The sequence below is a fragment of the Mesoplodon mirus genome (assembly GCF_964341445.2).
Source record: "Mesoplodon mirus genome assembly, chromosome: 5".
NCBI classification, from domain to species: domain Eukaryota; kingdom Metazoa; phylum Chordata; class Mammalia; order Artiodactyla; family Ziphiidae; genus Mesoplodon; species Mesoplodon mirus.
In genome coordinates, this window is record NC_138980.1 from 135,001,807 (window position 1) to 135,025,237 (window position 23,431).

General features: G+C 36.6%; 1 protein-coding gene across 2 annotated transcripts in view; it reads right to left on the reverse strand.

The window, feature by feature from the left end:
- Positions 1-23,431, reverse strand: part of IPO11 (importin 11) — a 204,142-nt gene that overhangs the window by 129,892 nt on the left and 50,819 nt on the right. For both annotated transcript variants that reach the window (XM_082621272.1, XM_082621271.1), the window contains exons 10-16: positions 22,582-22,774; positions 15,711-15,863; positions 14,353-14,396; positions 12,602-12,692; positions 10,440-10,487; positions 9,569-9,674; positions 5,983-6,109 (exon numbers count right to left, since the gene is read on the reverse strand). In XM_082621272.1, the coding sequence (XP_082477398.1) occupies positions 5,983-6,109; positions 9,569-9,674; positions 10,440-10,487; positions 12,602-12,692; positions 14,353-14,396; positions 15,711-15,863; positions 22,582-22,774 (762 nt within the window). The remainder of the gene's footprint in view (positions 1-5,982; positions 6,110-9,568; positions 9,675-10,439; positions 10,488-12,601; positions 12,693-14,352; positions 14,397-15,710; positions 15,864-22,581; positions 22,775-23,431) is intronic.

Sequence of the window (23,431 nt, forward strand, 5' to 3'; positions counted from 1 at the left end):
AATTCACAAGTAACAGGGAAAAAAAATCAGGACCTCAATTTACAGAATGAAGAGTTGGGGACTGTGACAGAAGATTGGCAGAAGAGCGTCTAACACAACTTCTAAGACACGATTCAATATATACTTGATAAATAAATGCAAGAATATGAAACAAAACAAAAAAAATCTTCCCTTAACCAGACTCTAAACATAACTTCTAATAGAATAAACCTAGATTTTTGAAGGAGAATGAAAGCCAAAGTATCCAGAACCAGATCCAGACTGTAACTCAGCCTGAGTCTACCCTACACCTTCAGCTGAAACATCAGAAAACTTCTAAGAAGATAACAAACTAATTCCATACTGGGGCAAACAAGTGCCATCAAGCCATCAGAATCATTGGAAGAATCCCAGAGAAGCATGACAACAACAGAGAAATGAACAAGAAATCACAGGTCAACACTACTTCCAAAGAAGACTGCTACATAAAGGCAAGAGTAACCAGACACTTCGGTGTCCAGCATGAGAATGAGCCTTGGCATAACTGTCAGGATGGTTGATTTGAGTTCTAGACTTGGAGCAGCCTAATGCTTGACCACTACTACAGCCTGCCCATAGCAGTGAAGGGAATTCCACACACTAGAGCAGTGAGCATGGAGCTGGGACCTGAAATAAATGGCAATGTCTCAGGGACTTAAGACCACCAGGAAAATGTAAGTAAGACAAACATGAGAGAATAATTATTAAATAGATTCTATTTCTCTGCTGAAAAGAAACAGAATAATAATTTTATAATATTTTATCCTTATCTCTTAACTCTTTCAATAAACATTTTCTAATTTTCTGATTCCATGCTAGGCATGGAAAGAGATACTAATATGAATAATATTATCCTACTCACTGGCTCTTTTATTACTTGGTACTATTATAGTACTATTTTTACTCTATTATGCAGTCAAGATCACTGAATTACATATTTTCTCCTGAAATACACATGTAAATAACTTTCCTAAAAGGATAAAAAGCACCTTCCATTTTTTCATCTCCTTTTAAGAAAAATATCCTAAAGCTCATTTTCATATAATACGTATACCAGACATATCATTACAAAACCAAAATGGACTATAAGAAAGTTACTAGATTAAAGTTTCCTTTCTTCCTAGTTTTAGAGTGGCCTAATATCTTGATGTCTCAAACACATATTTTTGATATTTCCTTCGGAAATTACTGGGTTGGCCCAAAAGTTCGTTCGGGTTTTTTCCACAACATCTTACCCAACGTATTTGCTGAATATAAGTGAATTCAGAATTCATTTTGTGAAAACACAGACTAACACAGAGTTTAAAACCTGTAACAGTTTTTTTGAGACACAAAGGATGGTCAAGTGGGAAAACTCGAAACTGTAAGAAAGTGTGACAGAACTGGGAGACCCATAAAAGGCAGAAGAGTGGAAAGACAGGAGAATTTCAATGTACCTTGTTAAAAATACCTCTGCCCAGATCCCAGCTGCACCTCCCACAGTGAATTCAGGGTTTGCTACAGTCATGTACATGCCACTCAAAGTCCCTTCTTAAACTCCATCAACTGGCTTTCCATCTGAAAAACTCCCTATTTCTATGCTGGTAGTCAACCTGCCCATGAAGATGGCCTTTCCTCTGCTTGACACACAATAACCCCCACACACCCCACCCCCAAACTATAAACCTTCTGGCTGTACCACAGTCTACATTATACACTGACTCTTACAAGGCTGAAAGAGTACACTGATGTTAATTTTTAAGTACCTTCCTGCTTGTTTTATTGAAGGCTGCATAAATAACCTAAGTAAAACAAAAAAAAATTTTAATTACTTATAATTTCCAAAATTGAAAGGTTATTATTGGATCAGAAACCTTACCACTAAAGAAACCAAGTATGTAAATCAAATATCCTGGTTAGAGAATCCTCTGCGGGTCCTAGGAAAAGAAAGTTCCTTTCACCTACAATTTAGTCATTCTGTTTACACTGTGGTAACAACATTCTCAAATATGAAACTTGCCATAAGCACTGCATCTACTAAGTAACATGTTCTAAGAGGGATGGAAGAAAGCATGAAGATATTTTTAATGGATTTTTCAATAAAGCATTGTACCACTGCTGTCCTTATAAAAAATAATAAAAATGGAACCTTACTTGATATCATGTCGAAAAATAAATCCCAGATAGAATAAAGAACCACGTGTGAAGAAAATGGATTCATTGAACAAGAAACAAAAAGAATAAAGTAAAAAAAAGGAAATCAATAAATCAGATTATACTGAAACTAAAAACCTCTGCTCAGGACTTCCCTGGTAGTGCAGTGGTTAAGAATCCGCCTGCCAATGCAGGGGACATGGGTTCGAGCCCTGGTCCGGGAAGATCCCACATGCCGTGGAGCAACTATGCCCGTGTGCCACAACTACTGAGCCTGTGCTCCAGAGCCTGTGAGCCACAACTACTGAGCCCACATGCCACAACTACTGCAGGCCACGTGCCTAGAGCCCATATTCCACAGCAAGAGAAGCCACCGTAATGAGAAGCCCGCATACCACAATGAAGAGCAGACCCCGCTCACCGCAACTAGAGAAAGCCCGTGTGCAGCAACGAAGACCCAATGCAGCCAAAAATAAAATAAATAAATAAATTTATTAAAAAAAAAAAAAAACCTCTGCTCAACAAAAAGACAACAGAATGAGCAAAGAGAGATATAGGGAAAAAAAGAAAGATATAGAGATTCCACTGCATTTGTAATGTTTTATTTCTTAAATATTTGTAATATATGGAAAAATGGAAAATTATTACAATGGAAATATGGAAAACCAGGTACCTGTTATGTTAGCCACTGAATTTTTCTCTTTCCTTGATGTAATTCTCAACTTTTAAAAAGTAAAAAATTTAAAGCCCGCGCACCACAACTACTGAGCCCGCATGCCACAACTACTGAAGACCAAGCGCCTAGAGCCCATGCTCTGCAACAAGAGAAGCCACCACAATGAAAAGTCTGTGCATCGCAGTGAAGAGCAGCCCCCATTCACCACAACTAGAAAAACCCTGCAGGAAGCAACGAAGACCCAATGCAGCCAAAAATAAATTAAGTAATTAATTTTAAAAAAAAGAAGCTTAGAAGTTAAAATTTTCAAAGTAGCATTATCTTAAACCTAATCAGAATTCCCAACATTTATTACAAAAAAAGTTTCCAAATACTGCAATATTATAAATGCTTGTCCATTATGCCTAGATCAAGTTTTAATTGCTAAATACTGATGAAAAGTTATAACACTATTTCAAATAAACCAAAAAAATTTCACTCAATTTGCATTATATTCCTCCAGATCAAACACTATCATGCAACTATCAGAGATATTTACTCTATACAGTAGCTTCTGATATTATAAAATTTTATAGAGTCCTGAGTTAGGGGTTTTTGAGCACAAGTCACCTGTTCTCCTTGTTTGGCCCTGCAATAAACCTTCCTCTGCTCAAAAAAAAAAACTTATAGAGTCCTATACCAACTGGAGAAGTTGCTTTCTCCAGTTGCTGCACTATTTCTATTCTGCCACAGCAAGCCTTGTAATAACACGGCTATAAGACTAGGAAGCCACACAGACAACTAATTAAATGTATCCCAACTCCATAACAGCAGCAATCAAGCAAGAGAACATAGACTCTGAAAGCCAAAGAAGATTTAGATTCATCAGAATCTATATACTTCGTGTGTGTGTGTATGTGTATATACATACAAATGCCCTCATGTATGTTTGTACATGTATGTCTGAATGTTTGTACATTGTTGTGTATGTCTGTATGTATAAGGTATCTTCCCACATTTCATTAGCCAGCATTTCTCACAGGTTGAAATTAGAATAGTATATCTTATACACTATTGATCTTAAATGTACTTAAAAAGGGGGGGGAGGAGGAGACAATGTATGCACCATGAACTTAGTGTCTTACAAAACACTGTCTTCTTAAGAAGTTATAAGAAAATAATTGTGGCAGGACAAAACTGTAAAAGTGTAAAAATGAGATGCAGCCACCAGAAGACGTACAGGAAAAGGGCAAAAGCTGTATCTACAGCAGCATTTCCTCGAAGTATATTCCAATATTAATGTTTTTGTCATCTTGGATAGTCACTACACAGATGTACATTTTAAAGGTTCTTATAGGTCCTACAGTAAAGAGGATTATTTGAATATTTAGTCCAGTGTTCTCCAAACTTAACTGGCCATGAAACCCTTTTTCCCCAATAATGCTTATTGATGTGATAGATTTAATGTTCTGCTTTTAAAGTGCTGACCTAAATGACTCATTTTCTCTTCACTTCTCTCCTAATAGACTCATTAAAAAAAGAATATAAGATCCAAGAAATTTCTCTTTCCCACAGAAAACTCACCTGAAATTTAAATCTTTTGTAACACTTTCATAAAGCATTTAATGTCTTCTCTCTGATACCACTGATAGAACAGCAAATAATACTTCCAACTAGGAAAACAAAACTTAAATCTTCCAAATGCTTTATTCTAAAGCTATTACAAAAGTAAATTAATTCCAGCAAATAGTATTCTTAGGAACAGCTAAGTTTTATTATATTAACAAACTTCTAAGAATTTAAACATGGTAAAATAAAACTGGATTCCCTTGTTTAAGCATGGGATGCTTAAACTATTTAATAATTACAGAATGATATTTAGAGTAAATTCTCAATTATTTACACAAAGTAGGTAACATTTAAGTAGAAAATCCAAAAATAAGTTCTATTTGCTTTTAGAATGTACCATTGCTTCTGCAATTATAATGTTTTCTTAATTTCGTAATTTCTCTAATTATGTTTTCCTTTGTTGAACGTTAAAAGTTTATATTATCGTGGCACACATGTGAAAACAAGAAAAGTATGACCCAAGCCTTTGCTGAAAAACAGGATAATCAGGTAGGTTCGAAATTTTTTTAAAAGGTGGTATATTGATAAATGATTAAACAAGATCTGAGAATAATTTGGGGGTGGTGGAATCACTTAATTTTATCTAAAAATAATCTGAAGTTCAGGAAAAAAATCAACCAGATTCACTTTTTAAAGACTATGCTGGAGTCAAACCTAAGCACAAGACAAAGAAAATGTATAGTAAGTCATGAATATATTTACTCAGGCATAAAATAAAGCACCAACAGTGGGAGCAGGGTGGGGGGAGGATACTATTCCACACTATGTTGAACTTCTTTTAAAAAACCTCTTTGGGGACTTCCCTGGTGGCACAGTGGATAAGACTCCACGCTCCCAATGCAGGGGGCCTGGGTTAGATTCCACATGCATGCCGTAACTAAGAGTTCCAATGCCACAACTAAGGAGCCTGTCTGACGCAAATAAGACCTGGTGCAACCAAATAAATCTTTAAAAATAAAAAAAAACCCTCTGAGTAAATGACATATAATAAAGCAGCAAACCTACCTGCCTTGAAGGGGAACAAAAGAAGCAACGAAGACGTCATTATCAAGTTTTCAGTAACACAAAATCAAGAATATTATGTGAACACTATACATAAAGTCCTAAAATAAACAATTCCAAAGGCAAACAAAACAAAACAAAAAAACCCCCAAAACTGAGAGACAAAGAAAAAATCAATAGTAAGGGTGAAACAGATTATGGTGTTATCTTAAATGTAAAAATGACAAATTCTATCCTGAATAAGAAAAAGGACACGTAAAGCTATAAAAGGATTTTTAAAAAACTGCCTTTTATTCTTATTAAAAAATTATAAATAATTTTAGATTAGTAGAGTTTGGCTAAATTTTTTTTCATTTACTAGTGATGAGAAGGGCAAAAAATAATCAAAGGACTTTCTTCCCTCAAATCAAACTACTCACCAAGGAATAATTACAGCACTGAAAGGCCACCAACATTCTAAAGAAAGATATAAACCACTTCTGAATTTGAACTTTAACATATGTTAAACTTATAAAAATAACTTTTAAAACCTTTAAGCAACATACCACTAAGTCTTGATCCTGAAGCAAGTTACAAATTGCCTCATATAACATGGGTCTTAAGTCGGACTTGAATTTCACAGAAATCCACTGACCAATGAGCCAAATCACCCTGCGTCGCAATGGCTTATACCTAGATAGGGAAAATCATGAAATTAAAATGTTACATATTTTAAGAAGCCTATTTCACTTAGTATATTTCATCATTTAAATCTAAAATGTAATAAGAAAACAATATGCATTTTTATATAAAAGTTTAAAAGCACTTTTAAATGTACCACAGTATAAATACTAACAAAGTTCTGATTTAAAAAACTGAAAATTCTTAGGCAGATATATTGTAAACCTGATTATTTTGTATTAAAGAATTACAACATAGTTATATACATAAAAACCAAGTCCACTTCTGTTTCTTAAAGTAACCAAAAAAAGTTAATCTAAATAGGTATAACTAGCAAATGTTCCAAACCCTAAGGCTGGAGAGGCCCCAAAAAGTAATAATAAAGGAATTTTCCAATTCCAATTCTGTTAACCTCATAAAGATTATTTTCAGAACACTGTGAGAAATCTCTAGACTTATATAAAATATTTATATAAATTTATATTGATTTCAGCTAAAGTTTCTAATTTTGTAAAAGGTGCCCAATTACAAATTGTGACTCAGATTACCAAAATAATGATTTGTATTTTTAAAGTTATAGAACATTTACAGTAACAAGTACATATATTTGTTTCTCTATGGCCATCTTTGTTAAAGAAAAGGAAGGTTCTTTAGGCAAAGAGAAAAATCACTTGTGTCCAAGAATTCCACCCACAAAGTCTCTTCTTGATATTATATTTATTTTAGTGGCAAGATGATATTTATTTCTGGGTGAAAATGTAGTAAACTAATGAATATACCACATTTTTTAGAAAATTATAATCTTATATGATTAAACACGTAAAAAGAATTATTCATTAAAGTTACAAAAGAAGTGTATTCCCTGCTTTCAAAATGTTTAACATACCTAAAAGAATTAAAGACCACAAAACTATATATACTAGGATTGCAGAAACGAAAGAGAGAAAAGCAGGCAGAGGGAGATGGGATTTGAACAGCCTTTAAGATAAGTAGCATTTGGGGCAAAAAACCGAAAAGATGTCACTTCAGGGGACAGGGACAATTTGAACAAAGTCCCAGAGGTGGAAGTAAACAAGACTGGTGTAGAGTAAAGGAAGGAACCACAGAGTCTTTAATTTTGGACTGAGATCTCTGGGATTACCACATTCAACATTCTGTTCTCAACAAAGAGAATGAAGCTCAGAAACGTTCAAATTCCAAGATGACAGTCACTTCTGGGCAAAGTTAAGAATAGGAGTCAGTTTGTTCCTCAAAGTGTGGTTCCTGGACCACAGTATCATTATCTGGAAGTGTGACAGAATCACACAATCTGACCCAGACCGATAACCTAAACCAGAACCTGCATTTTTTTTTTTTTTTTTTTTGCGGTACGCGGGCCTCTCACTGTTGTGGCCTTTCCCATTGCGGAGCACAGGCTCTGGACGCGCAGGCTCAGCGGCCATGGCTCACGGGCCCAGCCACTCCGCGGCATGTGGGATCTTCCCGGACCGGGGCACGAACCTGTGTCCCCTGCATCGGCAGGCGGACTCTCAACCACTGCGCCACCAGGGAAGCCCCAGAACCTGCATTTTAACAAGATCACCAGGTGACTCATATGCACGTTAAAGTTTGAGAAATACTGGTCTAGTTCAGTTATGTCCAAAAGAAATACAATGCAAGCCAAATATGCAATTTTAAATTTGTTAGTACCCACATTAAAATAAGTAAAAAGATACATGTGAAAATTTATTATTTTTATTTATTGCAATATATCCAAAATATTATCATTTCAACATGTAATTAATACATGGTTGATCAGTCTAGACTAAACAGCCTATAAGGGTTTAAGGACAAAGTGCACATGTGTCTCTCTACTAAAGGCTTTCTCTCCATCAGAGGCTCACTAGCTCTCTGAGAGCAGAACTGAAGCCCACCTTATTCACCACTGCCTCTACAGGACACAGCAAATTCCAGTGCTGAAAATATTTGATTGAATAAATGACTGAATAACTGAATGGATAGCTACTTAATGGTCAAAATTACTTTTAAAGCATCTCCAGCTCTACAATTCTATGGCTCTAAATATTTATAAAATGATCCATATATGGATAGTTTTCTATTCATTTATTAAAGTAGTCAAGATATGTTAACTGATCTATGACTATAGGCTAGGCATCCTGACAAGTACCACATCTACAGAAATAAATCACTAGAACTGCACGATTCAAAACAAGAAAAAAGTATCTTGGAATTTTTTTAGGTGTCTAATTTTAAATGAAGAAAAATTTAAAAAATTATGAAAGACCCTTTCCCTTCCATTTTACTCATTCAGTACCTAAAATTAAAATAATTAGGCAAGTATTTAAATGTATATGCAACAGAAGAATTGGGCAAAAACCCTACTAAATGTCAGATAGATCTGTACTACTGAATTAGGCACCTCAATACAAGCCTAAAGTGTGTCCAAATACTTTTTGCCATGGTGTCTCTGCAACTCCTTTTCCCCAAAGACTTGCAGTATGCACTCTCCGTGTGATCCCAAGGCAGTCACCTTTGATGGATGTTACTTTGGTTAGGCTACTTCTGGCATCAGGCCTAGCCTCTGCTAAGTCTCCAATTGGCTTCCTTTTGTACACAATTTCTTTCTAGAATTCAGAGATCTCCATCTTCTGTTACCTTTGCATAAAATTTCCTCCTGCAAATCCCACTACTGGGCATACAGCCGGAGAAAACCATAATTCAAAAAGACACATGCACCCCAGTGTTCACTGCAGCACTATTTACAATAGCCAGGTCATGGAAGCAACCTAAATGCCCATCAACGGACAAATGGATAAAGAAGCCGTAGTACATATATACAATGGAATGTTACTCAGCCATAAAAAGGAACGAAATTGGGTCATTTGTAGAGACATGGATGGACCTAGAGACTGTCATACAGAGTGAAGTCAGTCAGAAAGAGAAAAACAAATATCGTATATTAACGCATATGTGTGGAATCTATAAAAATGGTACAGATGAACTGGCTTCCAAGGCAGAAATAGAGACACAGATGTAGAGAACAAACGTATGGACACCAAGGGGGGAAAGCGGGGGCGGGGGGCGAGGGGGTGGTGGTGGGATGAACTGGGAGACTGGGATTGACATGTATACACTAATATGTATAAAATAGATAACTAATAAGAACCTGCTGTATAAAAAATAAATTAAAAAAAAAAACAAACAAAAATTTCCTCCTGCAAACTAGCTTATGTAACATCAAACACTTCATACATGTCACAATTCACATTTGAAGTAAAATAACAAGAAACGATTTTGCTTATTTTTCAGTTATAAGATTCACAAGTCTTATTCCTTTCTACACTAGACACTATCAGCTAAGTCATACTATGACTTTTTTAAAATTTTAAGCCATTTCAATGCTTTTTTGTCTTCATTAGAAAATCAATAAGATAAAATAAGTATATAACAAACACAGAGTTTTATACTTGCCTATTGTGAATGACTTGTAATTCTGGAAGAAGCTGGTTTTTAAACCACTGATCAAAATCAACACTGTCAAACAGCTCATAAGCCGCTAATCCAACAGCATTATACACTAAGAAGAAAAAATTTAATTTCAGATACTGGGCAAAATTCTAATTGTCCTTATGCAAGAAAATAAGCCTTAAGGACTACTTTGAAACATGTCATATGTTAATAGAGGGAAATCTACAATATGTTAATCTGGGAAATTATTTAAACAGACATTTTAGAAACATTATTTAAGTTACTTTATGTTTTTCTTAAATACTCAGTGCTTTCAAACAGAAAATTACACTCATTTAAAAATATTCAAGTCAAATTATAAAAATTATAAAAACAACATCTGTTTCCAAATAGATGCAATATTTTATGCTATGGGGTCCCTAATTATCCTCTTTCCAGCCTCTTCTCTCACCACAACCCATTAAACTCCATGTTCCAATTAAACCAAAATACACCCAATTCAAAACTTAACTGGGCTTGTTCCTCTTCCCTTCAAGCTTCTGTCCCTACTGCTCCGTCTGGAACCGCCCCCTCCCCCTTATTAACTCTCACTTATCCTGTGTTCGCACAGAACACTTCTTTAGGAGCCTTTCCCTGGGTACACCAAAACTACCTTGTAGTTTTCCACAGTACTACATAATTACCACCTATTGTAGCATTAATCAACTGATACTATGTTATAATCAACTGTCTGTTTATTTGGCTATCTCCACCACCAGACAGCTCCTAAATTTTAGGTATCTTTGCATCCCAACTCTCCCAGCATAACACCTGCCACAAAAGAGACACACCATCTTCTGAAGAAATGTTTCTAAATCATTTTCGTTTAACATACCAGCATCTTTGATTAACAGTGCATTCATATCTTCCACGTTAGTGGGACCTGAAAAAATAAGTATCAGCAAAGGTAAATAAAACTAGTTTTTAAAAGATATTTAAACTCAATTTGTTAGTTTCTCAATTCATTAAGTATAATATATTTTGTGATATTAAATATACATATAGGTGTAAAGAGAAAGTTTAAGTTTTGTTACCATCACCGTTAGAGAACACAGATACAACATGTAAAGCCATATATTACAATTTTAAAAAATCATTATAACATATATGGAAAATGTTATGTCAAGCAGCATTCTAAAAAAATATATGCCAAATTGCTAACTATTGTATTATATCCTGATTATAAGAGAAAATTCTTAGAAAGAATAAAAAGATGAATCCCACAATAGGAAAAAAAAAAAAGAACAAGTATGGGCAATTCACACAAGAAGATCTAAACATAAAAAATAAACCAGGTTATGACAATACATTAAAGGGTTAACAACAAAATGCAAAGTACAAACAGAAAAACGAGAGCCATTACATAATGTGAAAACTTCAGAATAAAAAGCTGGCAGTCTCTGCACTACTCTCCAGAAAGGAGACTACCATGGTTAAGACAGGAAAAAATACAGTTTACTTAGTTAGTATATTTCTTTAGAATAGAAAGTTTTCTAGCAAGCTTATCAAAGCACCTTTCTGCTGTTAAATATGATTTCTTAAGCTCACTAGTCCAATTACTAGAGTTAAGTACAGCCTTAAATAAGCAAATTGCTCCAGAACTAGAAAGAAAATAACTAAACTCTGAAATTACTGAAAACCTTACCACCATAGAGCAACTTACCACAGTGTAACCTAATTAGCTTACCCACTTTCCTAGTGGTTCAAGAAAAATTGAAAATACAATTAATATTCAAATTATCTTTAAAAATGAACACAAAAAACTTGATGGATAGCTCATTTCTTCCCTTGCTTTGTAACTTAAGCAGGAATACTCTATTAAATTTTTGAGAAAACAAAAGCCTAAAAAGTGAGCTACCCTTTATAATACTACAAACAAGATGAGGAATCTCCTCTCTACAGGAGATTCTCTTGCTGTTACTTCCTTACATTACCACCTACTCAATACTTGAACCCTTATGTGACTCCTGCCCAAACCAATCAAATAATCTGTTTAAGACTCTAAAGTTCGGGATTGTCTTTGATAGATTTCCCTTGCCCAGCAGTCAGTTAATTGCCAAAAGTCAATCAACAGTTACTGAGTGTGCTAGGCACTGGGAACAAGGTGTGAACAACACAGATGTGTTTGTGGCCTCCTCTCTGAAATTTACAGTATAGCAGAATAGTCAGTGATAAATCACTTTTTACAAATGAACCTATTTACAAAACAAAAGTAGAGTCACAGATGTAGAAAACAACTTATGGTTACCAAGGGGGAAAGAGGGGTGGGTGGGGTAGGGATAAATTGGGAGATTGGGACAGACATACACACACTACTATACATAAAATAGATAACTAATAAGAACCTACTGTGTAGCACAGGGAACTCTACTCAATACTCTAATGACCTATGTGGGAATAGAATCTAAAACAGAGTGGACATATGTATATGTATAACTGATTCACTTTGCTGTACAGCAGAAACTAATATAACATTGTAAATCAACTACACTCTGATAATAAAAATAACTAAAAAAAGGATAAATCACTTGTGACAGTTAAAAATTTTAATTACTTGTGTACAAAGTACAATCATCAAGTGCTAAAAATTTCACTTCATCATTTTCTCTTAAATCCATTATCTTCTTTCCATTCCCACTGCCCCCATTCTAAGGCTAATAACGTTTATTAACTTTTTCTCCCACTACTTCCTACAGCATGCTCCGAATAGACTATTTCTCCAACCAATATACTTGACTGCTATTTTGTTTATGCTGCTAGTATGCTTACCACAGCAAAATCTAATTAGCACATTCAAGGCCTATCTCATTTGTGAATTGCCCATCCTTGTTTTCTATCTTGAAGGCCACTCTTTCAGAAAAGCACACATTCTGTCTTTCTCAAATTCATGTCTAGTATATGATCTAGGAAATAGTGCAGTGCACACAGTAAGCACTCAAAATATTTTACTGAACACTAATTAAAAGATAAATCAAAGTATCACAAAATATACCTCACCTTGAAGTGTTTGCATCATTTCTAAAAGTACAGGGGTAAGAGTCTGATTATATTCATGGAATATATCTATAAATAATACTTCAGTGCATGGCTGTTGGGGGAAAAAAATAAATTTCTAATGAAAACAATGGTATATTGCATTGAGTAATTCTACATTAAAGCAAAGAATACTCATTCTTAAAACTCTATGTTTCCAATTCTTGATGTTTTTTGAAAAAAAGTTTATTGCTGTTTTTTGTAAACACAGTCAGAAATAAAATCAAATTTAATAATTTAATTCTTAACATGGAACGTTTATTTCACTATTTCAATAATTTTGCATTATGCATTCCAAAACACCAAACTGCAGAGAGGAGAAATTTACATTTTTAATTAATAATTCTTTAAATCTAAAAAGCAATCTGGAGCCACATTCATTTACAGAATTATAAATGTCCAGGAATTAATATGTTAAAAACTGTGTATTTTCTTGGCAATGACTTAAGTAACAACAGCAATTCATGAGTTCAATTCACCAGAGTTGTTCTTCCTTTAACAGACACAAAAAGAAATCACAAATAAAAAGAATGATTCATTTTCATTCTTAAAAGTACTGAATCACTAGATGTTTCATAATATAAAGTACAATTAAATGTTGAAGGTATTGTGCTTTATGTTTAAAAAGGAATCTTACAGATATACAGACTGAAATATGTACAGACGAAATGACATGTCATCTCAGATATTTACTTCAAAATAATCTAAGTGGTTTGTAAAAGAGTGCTTCTATGAAACAAGACTAGCCATGAGTTGATAACTGATAAAATAAGTTTTGAATACAGAAGAGTTCATGATATTATTCTATTTTTTTAATATGTTTAACATTTTCCATAAGAGAAAGGTTTTTTTGTTTGTTTGTTTTTCTGTGGTACGCGGGCCTCTCACTGCTGTGGCCTCTCCTGTTGCAGAGCACAGGCTCCGGACGCGCAGGCTCAGCGGCCACGGCTCACCGGCCCAGCCGCTCCGCGGCATGCAGGATCTTCCTGGACCGGGGCACGAACCCGTGTCCCCTGCATCGGCAGGCGGACTCTCAACCACTGCGCCACCAGGGAAGCCCTCCGTAAGAGAAAGTTTTAAAAACTTAAAGCAGCAAAATTTTTTTTAAAAACTTTTAAGTACTAATACTTTCTATGGAAGCTTATGAAACTAAAAACAGTAACACACTTAGGAAAATAATGGCAAATTACATAAATTATGTAAACACAACAAAAAGAATAGTTCAAAGACCACATTTGATAAATCTTCCTCAAATGTTGCCCTTATCAATAAATGTATATTTAAAAAGCATTCTATAACTAAAAGCAATGGGCTGGTCTCTGAGAATCATACTAGATAGTAAGAGAAATAATGTATCAAAAGCAGCTTTATAATTACTGAAATACTTAGGAGGAAAAAAATCATTCTAGCCAAAAAAAGGTAGCTTTCACTGCAAAAACATTTCCTACTTCTGCAATGACAGTTATTTCCCAATCAATTTGTAAAATGAAGAAAAATTCAGTTTGCAAAGCTCCAACTTAAAAAAAAATTTCAGATCTAAGTTCATAATTTAATTAAGTACTTTCCTCTCAAATATGGACTCTTGCAATTATGAATAAATGTTCCCTATCTGTCTGACTTAATGCTTGAAATCTTCAATAGAGTATCATTCTCTACTAAGAGTTATAGAAGCATTAAACTTTTCCCTATCAATTTTTCTTTCAATCAATACTCACCCTCAAACTGTATTTCCAAGAATCTCCTCCTGTTTCTTCCACTGCTGCAATTAAAAATATAACAAATGAGGCTCTCCACAAATGCAATAATGATGTTTCCAAAATCTCAGTTTGGAAAACAAAGACTTTAAATAATATCAATATAATATAGCTGTGAATTGCTTTAAAATAACACTGAGAGTGCATGCTTGGGAACACAAGGCCTTACAAAGATTTCTTTACTATAACCTACAGATCGTATCTGTGTACATCATAGTCATCTATCAACTGCTCATATCCATAAGGATTCTCACTTTCATTAAGAACTCTGTATGGAGGAAAGCTCAAAGTACTTGTCACTCCCAGAGTATGTGACATCACCTGATACATTACCATTACAATCCTGAGAATCATTTCATACAATAATGATGTTTTACAAGTTCAAATGATTAGTCATTTTCCATAAATTTCCTATGTTTAAAGTAAAATGCTTCAGAGACTTTTAAAACTCTAGGGATTCAGTGTTTCATGTTATAATATTATATTACTGCATTAAAAAAAAGCAATAAGAAGCATAAGACTTTAAGAGAAAAAGCAAAAACAAAATATGCATTATACAGTGTAGTGCTGTATTTTCTAAATGGATTAAAATATTTTTAAATGAAAAAGAGAAGGAAAATAAATCTTACAAAAATGTTTAAGATGTTCTAAAAATACTGGAAACACATGTATAACTACACAAAGGCACCCAGCCAAAGGGATGAGGAGAGGTTAAAATCTAGCCTATGTCTGACCATGGCTGAAGCAATTCACACACAAACACTTTATTTACACACAGGTACTTTATCAGGCACACAAGTCCTTGATTTTCTGTAGCAAAGGACCTGATATTCTATCTAGTACTAAAATTCATACAGATAAAAAGAACTCCTATAAAAACATTTTAATCATCAAAAAATTAATTTTAAATTAAAACTTAAATAGATAATCCATTCGGCAATTCAGAAATTTTCATCTCCAAACTTCTTTCTGAAGTAAAAATTTCTACAAATAAAAAATAATACAGAATGAACCACAAAGATAATAAAGACAGTTAATTTTATATTTTTGTTTTAAACTATAGGATATATTCATAACATCTACAAAATTTTATCTTTTTGGAAAAAATTCTATATACTTGAACAAGCATTCATTTTCTCCTCAATTTGTACTAATGTCTAATAAAGAGAGAATGATAAGCTAACTTTTAAAAACCAAGATTCTCAGAACAAAAGTACTACATTAAAATACAGTGTTATTATACTTGTCATTCAAATAAATGATATCTATGGATGGACGGGGGAAAAGAACCATGTAAAGACTGAAAAACGGATACTTACTAAAGCCTTCTGGGTCTTCTTCCCACATTGTCAGTTCTTCTTCAGTTAACAGAAAATAATGAGAGACTAATCTTCTACATATCTCTGTCAAAGTGGGATATGTGAAGAATGCCATCTTAATCTTATGAGCTTCAAGAGTTTCAGGGCTGCTATCTAGAAAAATAAAATTTCCAAGTTAACTGTACAGACATTCTACCCAAGTTGGATTATGTAACTTAAATTAAAAAATACCTCCTATATAGTGGTGTATAAATTTTCATTTACATTATGGACAAATCTCAAAGATGCTCTTGCCTTTATTCATACCACACACACATCAGTCTTGCTTCTGTCTTACCACTATAGCTTGCACATTTCCATGCTTTATTATCACACCACATTGAAGTGAGTTACTTATGTATCTCTCTCTCTGTCCTATAAGACTTTCTCATTCATCTTGATATACATGTACATGAATGAATTCCAAATACAGTTTACCCTTGAACTTTGCGAGGCCATTTACACTCAGATATTTTAACAGTAAATACTACAGTACTACACGGTCTGTGGTTGGTTGAATCCTCAGATGCATAGGAACCGCAAATACAGATGGCCAACTATAAGTTATACTCAGATTAACCTCCGCATTGTTGGAGGGTCAACTGTAATATAACAAACAATTTAGAGAAGGCAGGAAGATGGCGGAAGAGTAAGACGCGGAGATCACCTTCCTCCCCACAGATACATCAGAAATTCATCTACACGTGGAACAACTCCTACAGAACACCTACTGAACGCTGACAGAAGACCTCAGACCCCCCAAAAGGCAAGAAACTCCCCACATACCTGGGTAGGACAAAAGAAAAAAGAATAAACAGAGACAAAAGGATAGGGACGGGACCTGCACCAGTGGGAGGGAGCCGTGAAGGAGGAAAGGTTTCCACACACTAGAAGCCCCTTCGTGGGCGGAGACTGCAGGTGGCGGAGGGCAACTTCGGAGTAGCGGAGGAGAGCACAGCAACAGGGCTGTGGAGGGCAAAGCGGAGAGATTCCCGCACAGAGGAGCTGTGGAGGGCAAAGCGGAGAGATTCCCGCACAGAGGATCGGTGCCCTCAGGCACTCACCAGCCAGAGAGGCTTGTCTGCTCGGCCACCGGGGCGGGCGGGGCTGGGAGCTGAGGCTCGGGTAACGGGTTTCAGTCGGAGCGCAGGGAGAGGACTGGGGCTGGCGGCAGGAAGACAGCCTGAAGGGGTTAGTGCACCACGGCTAGCCCGGAGGGAGTTCGGGGGAAAAAGTCTGGAGCTGCCGAAGAGGCAAGAGACTTTTTCTTCCCTTTTGTTTCCTGGTGCGCAAGGAGAGGACATTAAGAGCGCTGCTTAAAGAAGCTCCAGAGACGGGCGTGGGACGCTGGGTCTGCTGCTGCTGCCGCCACAAGGCCTGTGTGCGAGCGCAGGTCATTGTCCACCCCCCCTTCCGGGGAGCCTGGCAGCCCGCCACTGCCGGGGTCCCGGGACCCAGGGGCGGCTTCCCCGGGAAAGCGCACGGAGCGCCTCGGGCTGGTGCAACGTCACGCCGGCCTCTGGCGCCGCAGGCCCTCTCCGCACTGCGTGCCATTCCCTCCCCTCGGCCTGAGTGAGCCAGAGCCCCCGAATCAGCGGCTCCTTTAAACCCGTCCTGTCTGAGTGAAGAACGGACGCCCTCCGGCGACCTACGCGCAGAGGCGGGGCCAGGTCCAAGGCTGAGACCCGGGAGCTGTGAGAGCAGAGAAGAGACAGGGAAATCTCTCTGTGCAGCCTCGGAGGCAGCGGATTAAAGCTCCACGGTCCGCTTGATGTGCCCTGCGTCTGTGGAGTGCAAGAATGGACAGCGAATCATCCCAAATTGAGGAGGTGGACTTTGAGCACAAGATTTAAGATTTTTTCCCTTTTCCTCTTTTTACAACGAATTATCCCAAATTAAGGAGGTGGACTTTGGGAGCAAGATTTTCGATTTTTTTCCCCCTGTTCACTTTTTGTGAATGTGTATGCTGCTGTGTGAGATTTTCTCTGTATAGCTTTGCTTCCACCATAGGTCCCAGGGTTCTATCGGTCCGTTTTTTTGTTTGTTTCAATAATTACTTTTTTATTTTTAATAACGCTACTATATTTTATTCTTTATGCTATTTTACTTTATCCTCTTTCTATTTTTCCTACCTTCCCTTACTCCCTCCCTCCCTCCGCCCCTTTCTTTCTTTCCTTCCTCCCTCCCTCCCTTCTTCCTTTCACTTTTTCTTTCCTTCCTCCCTCCCTCCCTCCTTTCTTTCTTTCCGTCCTTCCTCCCTCCCTCCCGTCTTTTTCTTTCCTTCCTCCCTCCCTCCCTTCCTTTCACTCTTTCTTTTTCTCTCCTTCCTCCCTCCCTCCCTTCTGTCTTTCCTTTCTTTCTTTCTTTCCTCCCTCCCTCCCTTCTTCCTTTCACTCTTTTTCTTTCCTTCCTCCCTCCCTCCCTCCCGTCTTTCTTTCCTTCCTCCCTCCCTCCCTCCTGTCTTTCTTTCTTTCCTTCCTCCCTCCCTCCCTTCTTTTCACTCTTTTTCTATCCTTCCTCCCTTTCTTTCTTTCTTTCCGTCCTTCCTCCCTCCCTCCCTCCCTTCTTCCTTTCACTTTTTCTTTCCTTCCTCCCTCCCTTCTTCCATTCACTCTTTCTTTTTCTTTCCTTCCTCCCTCCCTTCCTTTCTTTTCTTTCCGTCCTTCCTCCCTCCCTCCTTTCTTTCTTTCTTCCTTCCTTTCCTTCTTCGTTTCTTTCTCTCTCTCTTTCTTCTACTAATTCTTTCTTTCAACTTTTTCTCCCTTTTATTCTGAGCCAGGTAGATGAAAGGCTCTTGGTGCTGCAGCCAGGAGTCAGTGCTGTGCCTCTGAAGTGGGAGAGCCAACTTCAGGACACGGGTCCACAAGACACCTCCCAGCTCCACATAATATCAAGCAGCGAAACTCTCCCAGAGATCTCCATCTCAACACCAGCACCCAGCTTCAGTCAACGACCAGCAAGCTACAGTGCGGGTCACCCTATGCCAAGCAACTAGCAAGACAGGAACACAACCCCATCCATTAGCAGAGAGGCTGCCTAAAAACATAATAAGGCCACAGGAACCCCAAAACACACCACCAGACGTGGACCTGTCCACCAGAAAGACAAGATCGAGCCTCAACCACCAGAACACAGGCACTAGTCCCCCCCCACCAGGAAGCCTACACAAACTACTGAAACAACCTTAGCCACTGAGGACAGACACCAAAAACAACGGGAACTACGAATCTGCAGCCTGCAAAAAGGAGACCCCAAACACAGTAAGATAAGCAAAATGAGAAGACAGAAAAACACACAGCAGGAGAAGGAGCAAGATAAAAACCTACCAGACCTAACAAATGAAGAGGTAATAGGCAGTCTACCTGAAAAAGAATTCAGAATAATGATAGTAAAGATGATCCAAGATTCTATTTCCAAGATCCAAAATCTTGGAAATAGAATAGACAAAATGCAAGAAACAGTTAACAAGGACCTACAAGAACTAAAGATGATTCAAGCATCAATTAAAAACACAATAAATGAAATGAAAAATACTCTAGATGGGATCAATAGCAGAATAACTGAGGCAGAAGAACGGATAAGTGAGGTGGAAGATAAAATAGTGGAAATAACTGATGCAGAGCAAAATAAAGAAAAAAGAATGAAAAGAACAGAGGACAGTCTCAGAGACCTCTGGGACAACATTAAATGCACCAACATTCGAATTATAGGGGTTCCAGAAGAAGAAGAGAAAAAGAAAGGGACTGAGAAAATATTTGAAGAGATTATAGTTGAAAACTTCCCTAATATAGGAAAGGAAATAGTTAATCAAGTCCAGAAGGCACAGAGAGTCCCATACAGAATAAATCCAAGGAGAAATACGCCAAGACACATATTAATCAAACTGTCAAAAATTAAACACAAACAAATCATATTAAAAGCAGCAAGGGAAAAACAACAAATAACACACAAGGGAATCCCCATCAGGTTAACAGCTGATCTTTCAGCAGAAACTCTACAAGCCAGAAGGGAGTGGCAGGACATAATTAAAGTGATGAAGGAGAAGAACCTGCAACCAAGACTACTCTACCCAGCAAGGATCTCATTCAGATTTGATGGAGAAATTAAAACCTTTACAGACAAGCAAAAGCTGAGAGAGTTCAGCACCACCAAACCACCTTTACAACAAATGCTAAAGGAACTTCTCTAGGCAAGAAACACAACAGAAGGAAAATACCTACAATAATGAATCCAAAACAATTAAGGAAGTGGGAATAGGAACATACATATCAATAATTACCTTAAATGTAAATGGACTAAATGCTCCCACCAAAAGACACAGATTGGCTGAATGGATACAAAAACAAGACCCATATATATGCTGTCTACAAGAGACCCACTTCAGACCTAGAGACACATACAGATTGAAAGTAAGGGGATGGAAAAAGATATTCCATGCAAATGGAAATCAAAAGAAAGCTGGAGTAGCAATTCTTATATCAGACAAAATAGACTTTAAAGACTATTAGAAGAGACAAAGAAGGACACTACATAATGATAAAGGGATCAATCCAAGAAGATATAACAATTGTAAATATTTACGCACCCAACATAGGAGCACCTCAATACATAAGGCAAATACTAATATAAACTAATAAACCTACCTAAGGAGACAAAAGACCTGTATGCAGAAAATTATAAGACACTGATGAAAGAAATTAAAGATGATACAAATAGATGGAGAGATATACCATGCTCCTGGATTGGAAGAATCAATATTGTGAAAATGGCTCTACTACCCAAAGCAATCTACAGATTCAATGCAATCCCTATCAAACTACCACTGGCATTCTTCACAGAACTAGAAAAAAATTTTTCAAAATTTGTTTGGAAAAACAAAAGACCCCGAATAGCCAAAGCAATCTTGAGAACGAAAAACGGAGCTGGAGGAATCAGGCTCCCTGACTTCAGACTATACTACAAAGCTACAGTAATCAAGACAGTGTGGTACTGGCACAAAAACAGAAGGATAGATCAATGGAACAGGATAGAAAGCCCAGAGATAAACCCACGCACATATGGTCAACTTATCTTTGATAAAGGAGGCAGCAATGTACAGTGGAGAAAGGACAGCCTCTTCAATAAGTGGTGCTGGGAAAACTGGACAGGGACATGTAAAAGTAGGAGATTAGATCATTCCCTGACACCATACACAAAAATAAGCTCAAAATGGATTAAAGACCTAAATGTAAGGCCAGAAACTATCAAACTCTTAGAGGAAAACATAGGCAGAACACTCTATGACATAAATCACAGCAAGATCCTTTTGGACCCACCTCCTAGAGAAATGGAAATAAAAACAAAGATAAACAAATGGGACCTAATGAAACTTCAAAGCTTTTGCACAGCAAAGGAAACCATAAACAAAACCAAAAGACAACGCTCAGAATGGGAGAAAATATTTGCAAATGAAGCAACTGACAAAGGATTAATCTGCAAAATTTATAAGCAGCCCATGCAGCTCAATAGCAAAAAAACAAACAACCCAATCCAAAAATGGGCAGAAGACTTAAATAGGCATTTCTCCAAAGAAGATATACAGACTGCCAACAAACACATGAAAGAATGCTCAACATCATTAATCATTAGAGAAATGCAAATCAAAACTACAATGAGATATCATCTCATACCAGTCAGAATGGCCATCATCCAGAAATCTAGAAACAATAAATGCTGGAGAAGGTGTGGAGAAAAGGGAACACTCTTGCACTGCTGGTGGGAATGTGAATTGGTACAGCCACTATGGAGAACAGTATGGAGGTTCCTTAAAAAACTAAAAATAGAACTACCATATGACCCAGCAATCCCACTACTAGGCATATACCCTGAGAAAACCATAATTCAAAAAGAGACATGTACCAAAATGTTCATTGCAGCTCTATTCACAATAGCCCGGAGCTGGAAACAACCTAAGTGTCCATCATCGGATGAATGGATAAAGAAGATGTGGCACATATATACAATGGAATATTACTCAGCCATAAAAAGAAACGAAACTGAGCTATTTGTAATGAGGTGGATAGACCTAGAGTCTGTCATACAGAGTGAAGTAAGTCAGAAAGAGAAAGACTAATACCATATGCTAACATATATATATGGAATTTAAGAAAAAAAAATGTCATGAAGAACCTAGGGGTAAAACGGGAATAAAGACACAGACCTACTGAGAATGGACTTGAGGATATGGGGAGGGGGAAGGGTAAGCTGTGACAAAGCGAAAGAGAGGCATGGACATATATACACTACCAAACGTAAGGTAGATAGCTAGTGGGAAGCAGCCGCATAGCACAGGGAGATCAGCTCGGTGCTTTGTGACCGCCTGGAGGGGTGGGATGGGGAGGGTGGGAGGGAGGGAGACGCAGGAGGGAAGGGATGTGGGAACAGATGTGTATGTATGACTGATTCACTTTGTTATAAAGCAGAAACTAAAAAAAAAAAAAAAAAACAATTTAACCTGTCTAAAAACAACATCACGTTATACAAGGTCAGAGAAAAGTTTTAATTGTACAAATAAATACAGCCTACAAATGAGCTGCAGTGGTTACCGGAGGGCTTCAACTGATCTTCTACTGTGTTGCAAAAGAAAGTTTACTAAATGCACTGTATGGTTTTTAAAAGCTGGCATTCACATATTAAAGGCTCAAATCCTTATCTCTATTTCATGTCCCAGCAATATTTTATTTTTCAGACTTAAATAAATGAATTTCAAAAAACTTACATAAAAATAGCAATTGCTTCACGCTTAGATTAAAATAAGGAAGTGAACAAAATAAAACTACCAGTAAAGCATTACCTTCAAAGTTTTTGGATGGCTTATAAGCATAATTTTTGACAATCATCTTAATAAGATTCATGCACTGGACAATGAATCGTTCAAATGTAACGCCTTCACCAACTTCTGTAAACACATAGCTTACAGAAAATTCCAGTGATCTCTGAATTAGAGGAGTAAATGAAAAGGGATGCTGATCCAAGAAGTCCAAAAGCTATAAAGAAATAAAAATTAAAATGTATCAAATTCACATCGGAAATATAATCATTCATAGGTACCTCTCATAACTTTGGTAATAAACACTTAGCAAGTTTTGAACCTTGGTGGGAAGTCCATGTATATATGTATATGCAGTTTCACATGTAATAGATATGTAATATACTTCCTGGGATACATCATACGACAGTGGATTAAATCAGATTATATCTCGTTACCTGAACTCTCTATTATTTCTAGTACAAGGTTCGAAATAAACTTACTTCATACTTAATTTGATGTCAATGGGCAAATGTGATACAAAAAGTACAAGTATACAAAAGATAGGCTTTTAAAAAAAGTAATGGATAAAGGCAAAGAATCAAAAAACGATCCTGCATCAACTGTATTTCAATGTATCAAACAGTTGACAAGAGATTTCTTCCTTATAGAAGAATTCCAGCTAATAAATGCAAAAGGAATAATAGAATTACATTGCCATCATTTTGTAACCCCTAATCAAACAACAGATCTAAGCTATGATCATCAATGGCTGCTAAATAAGGGAAAGGCTACTGAAGAACTTTACGATAGTTCACTCATCAATTTTAGACAACCAGACACTGTACATTTCCTGATGTGATGCAATAGGAAATACACAGCATCACCTGTAAAG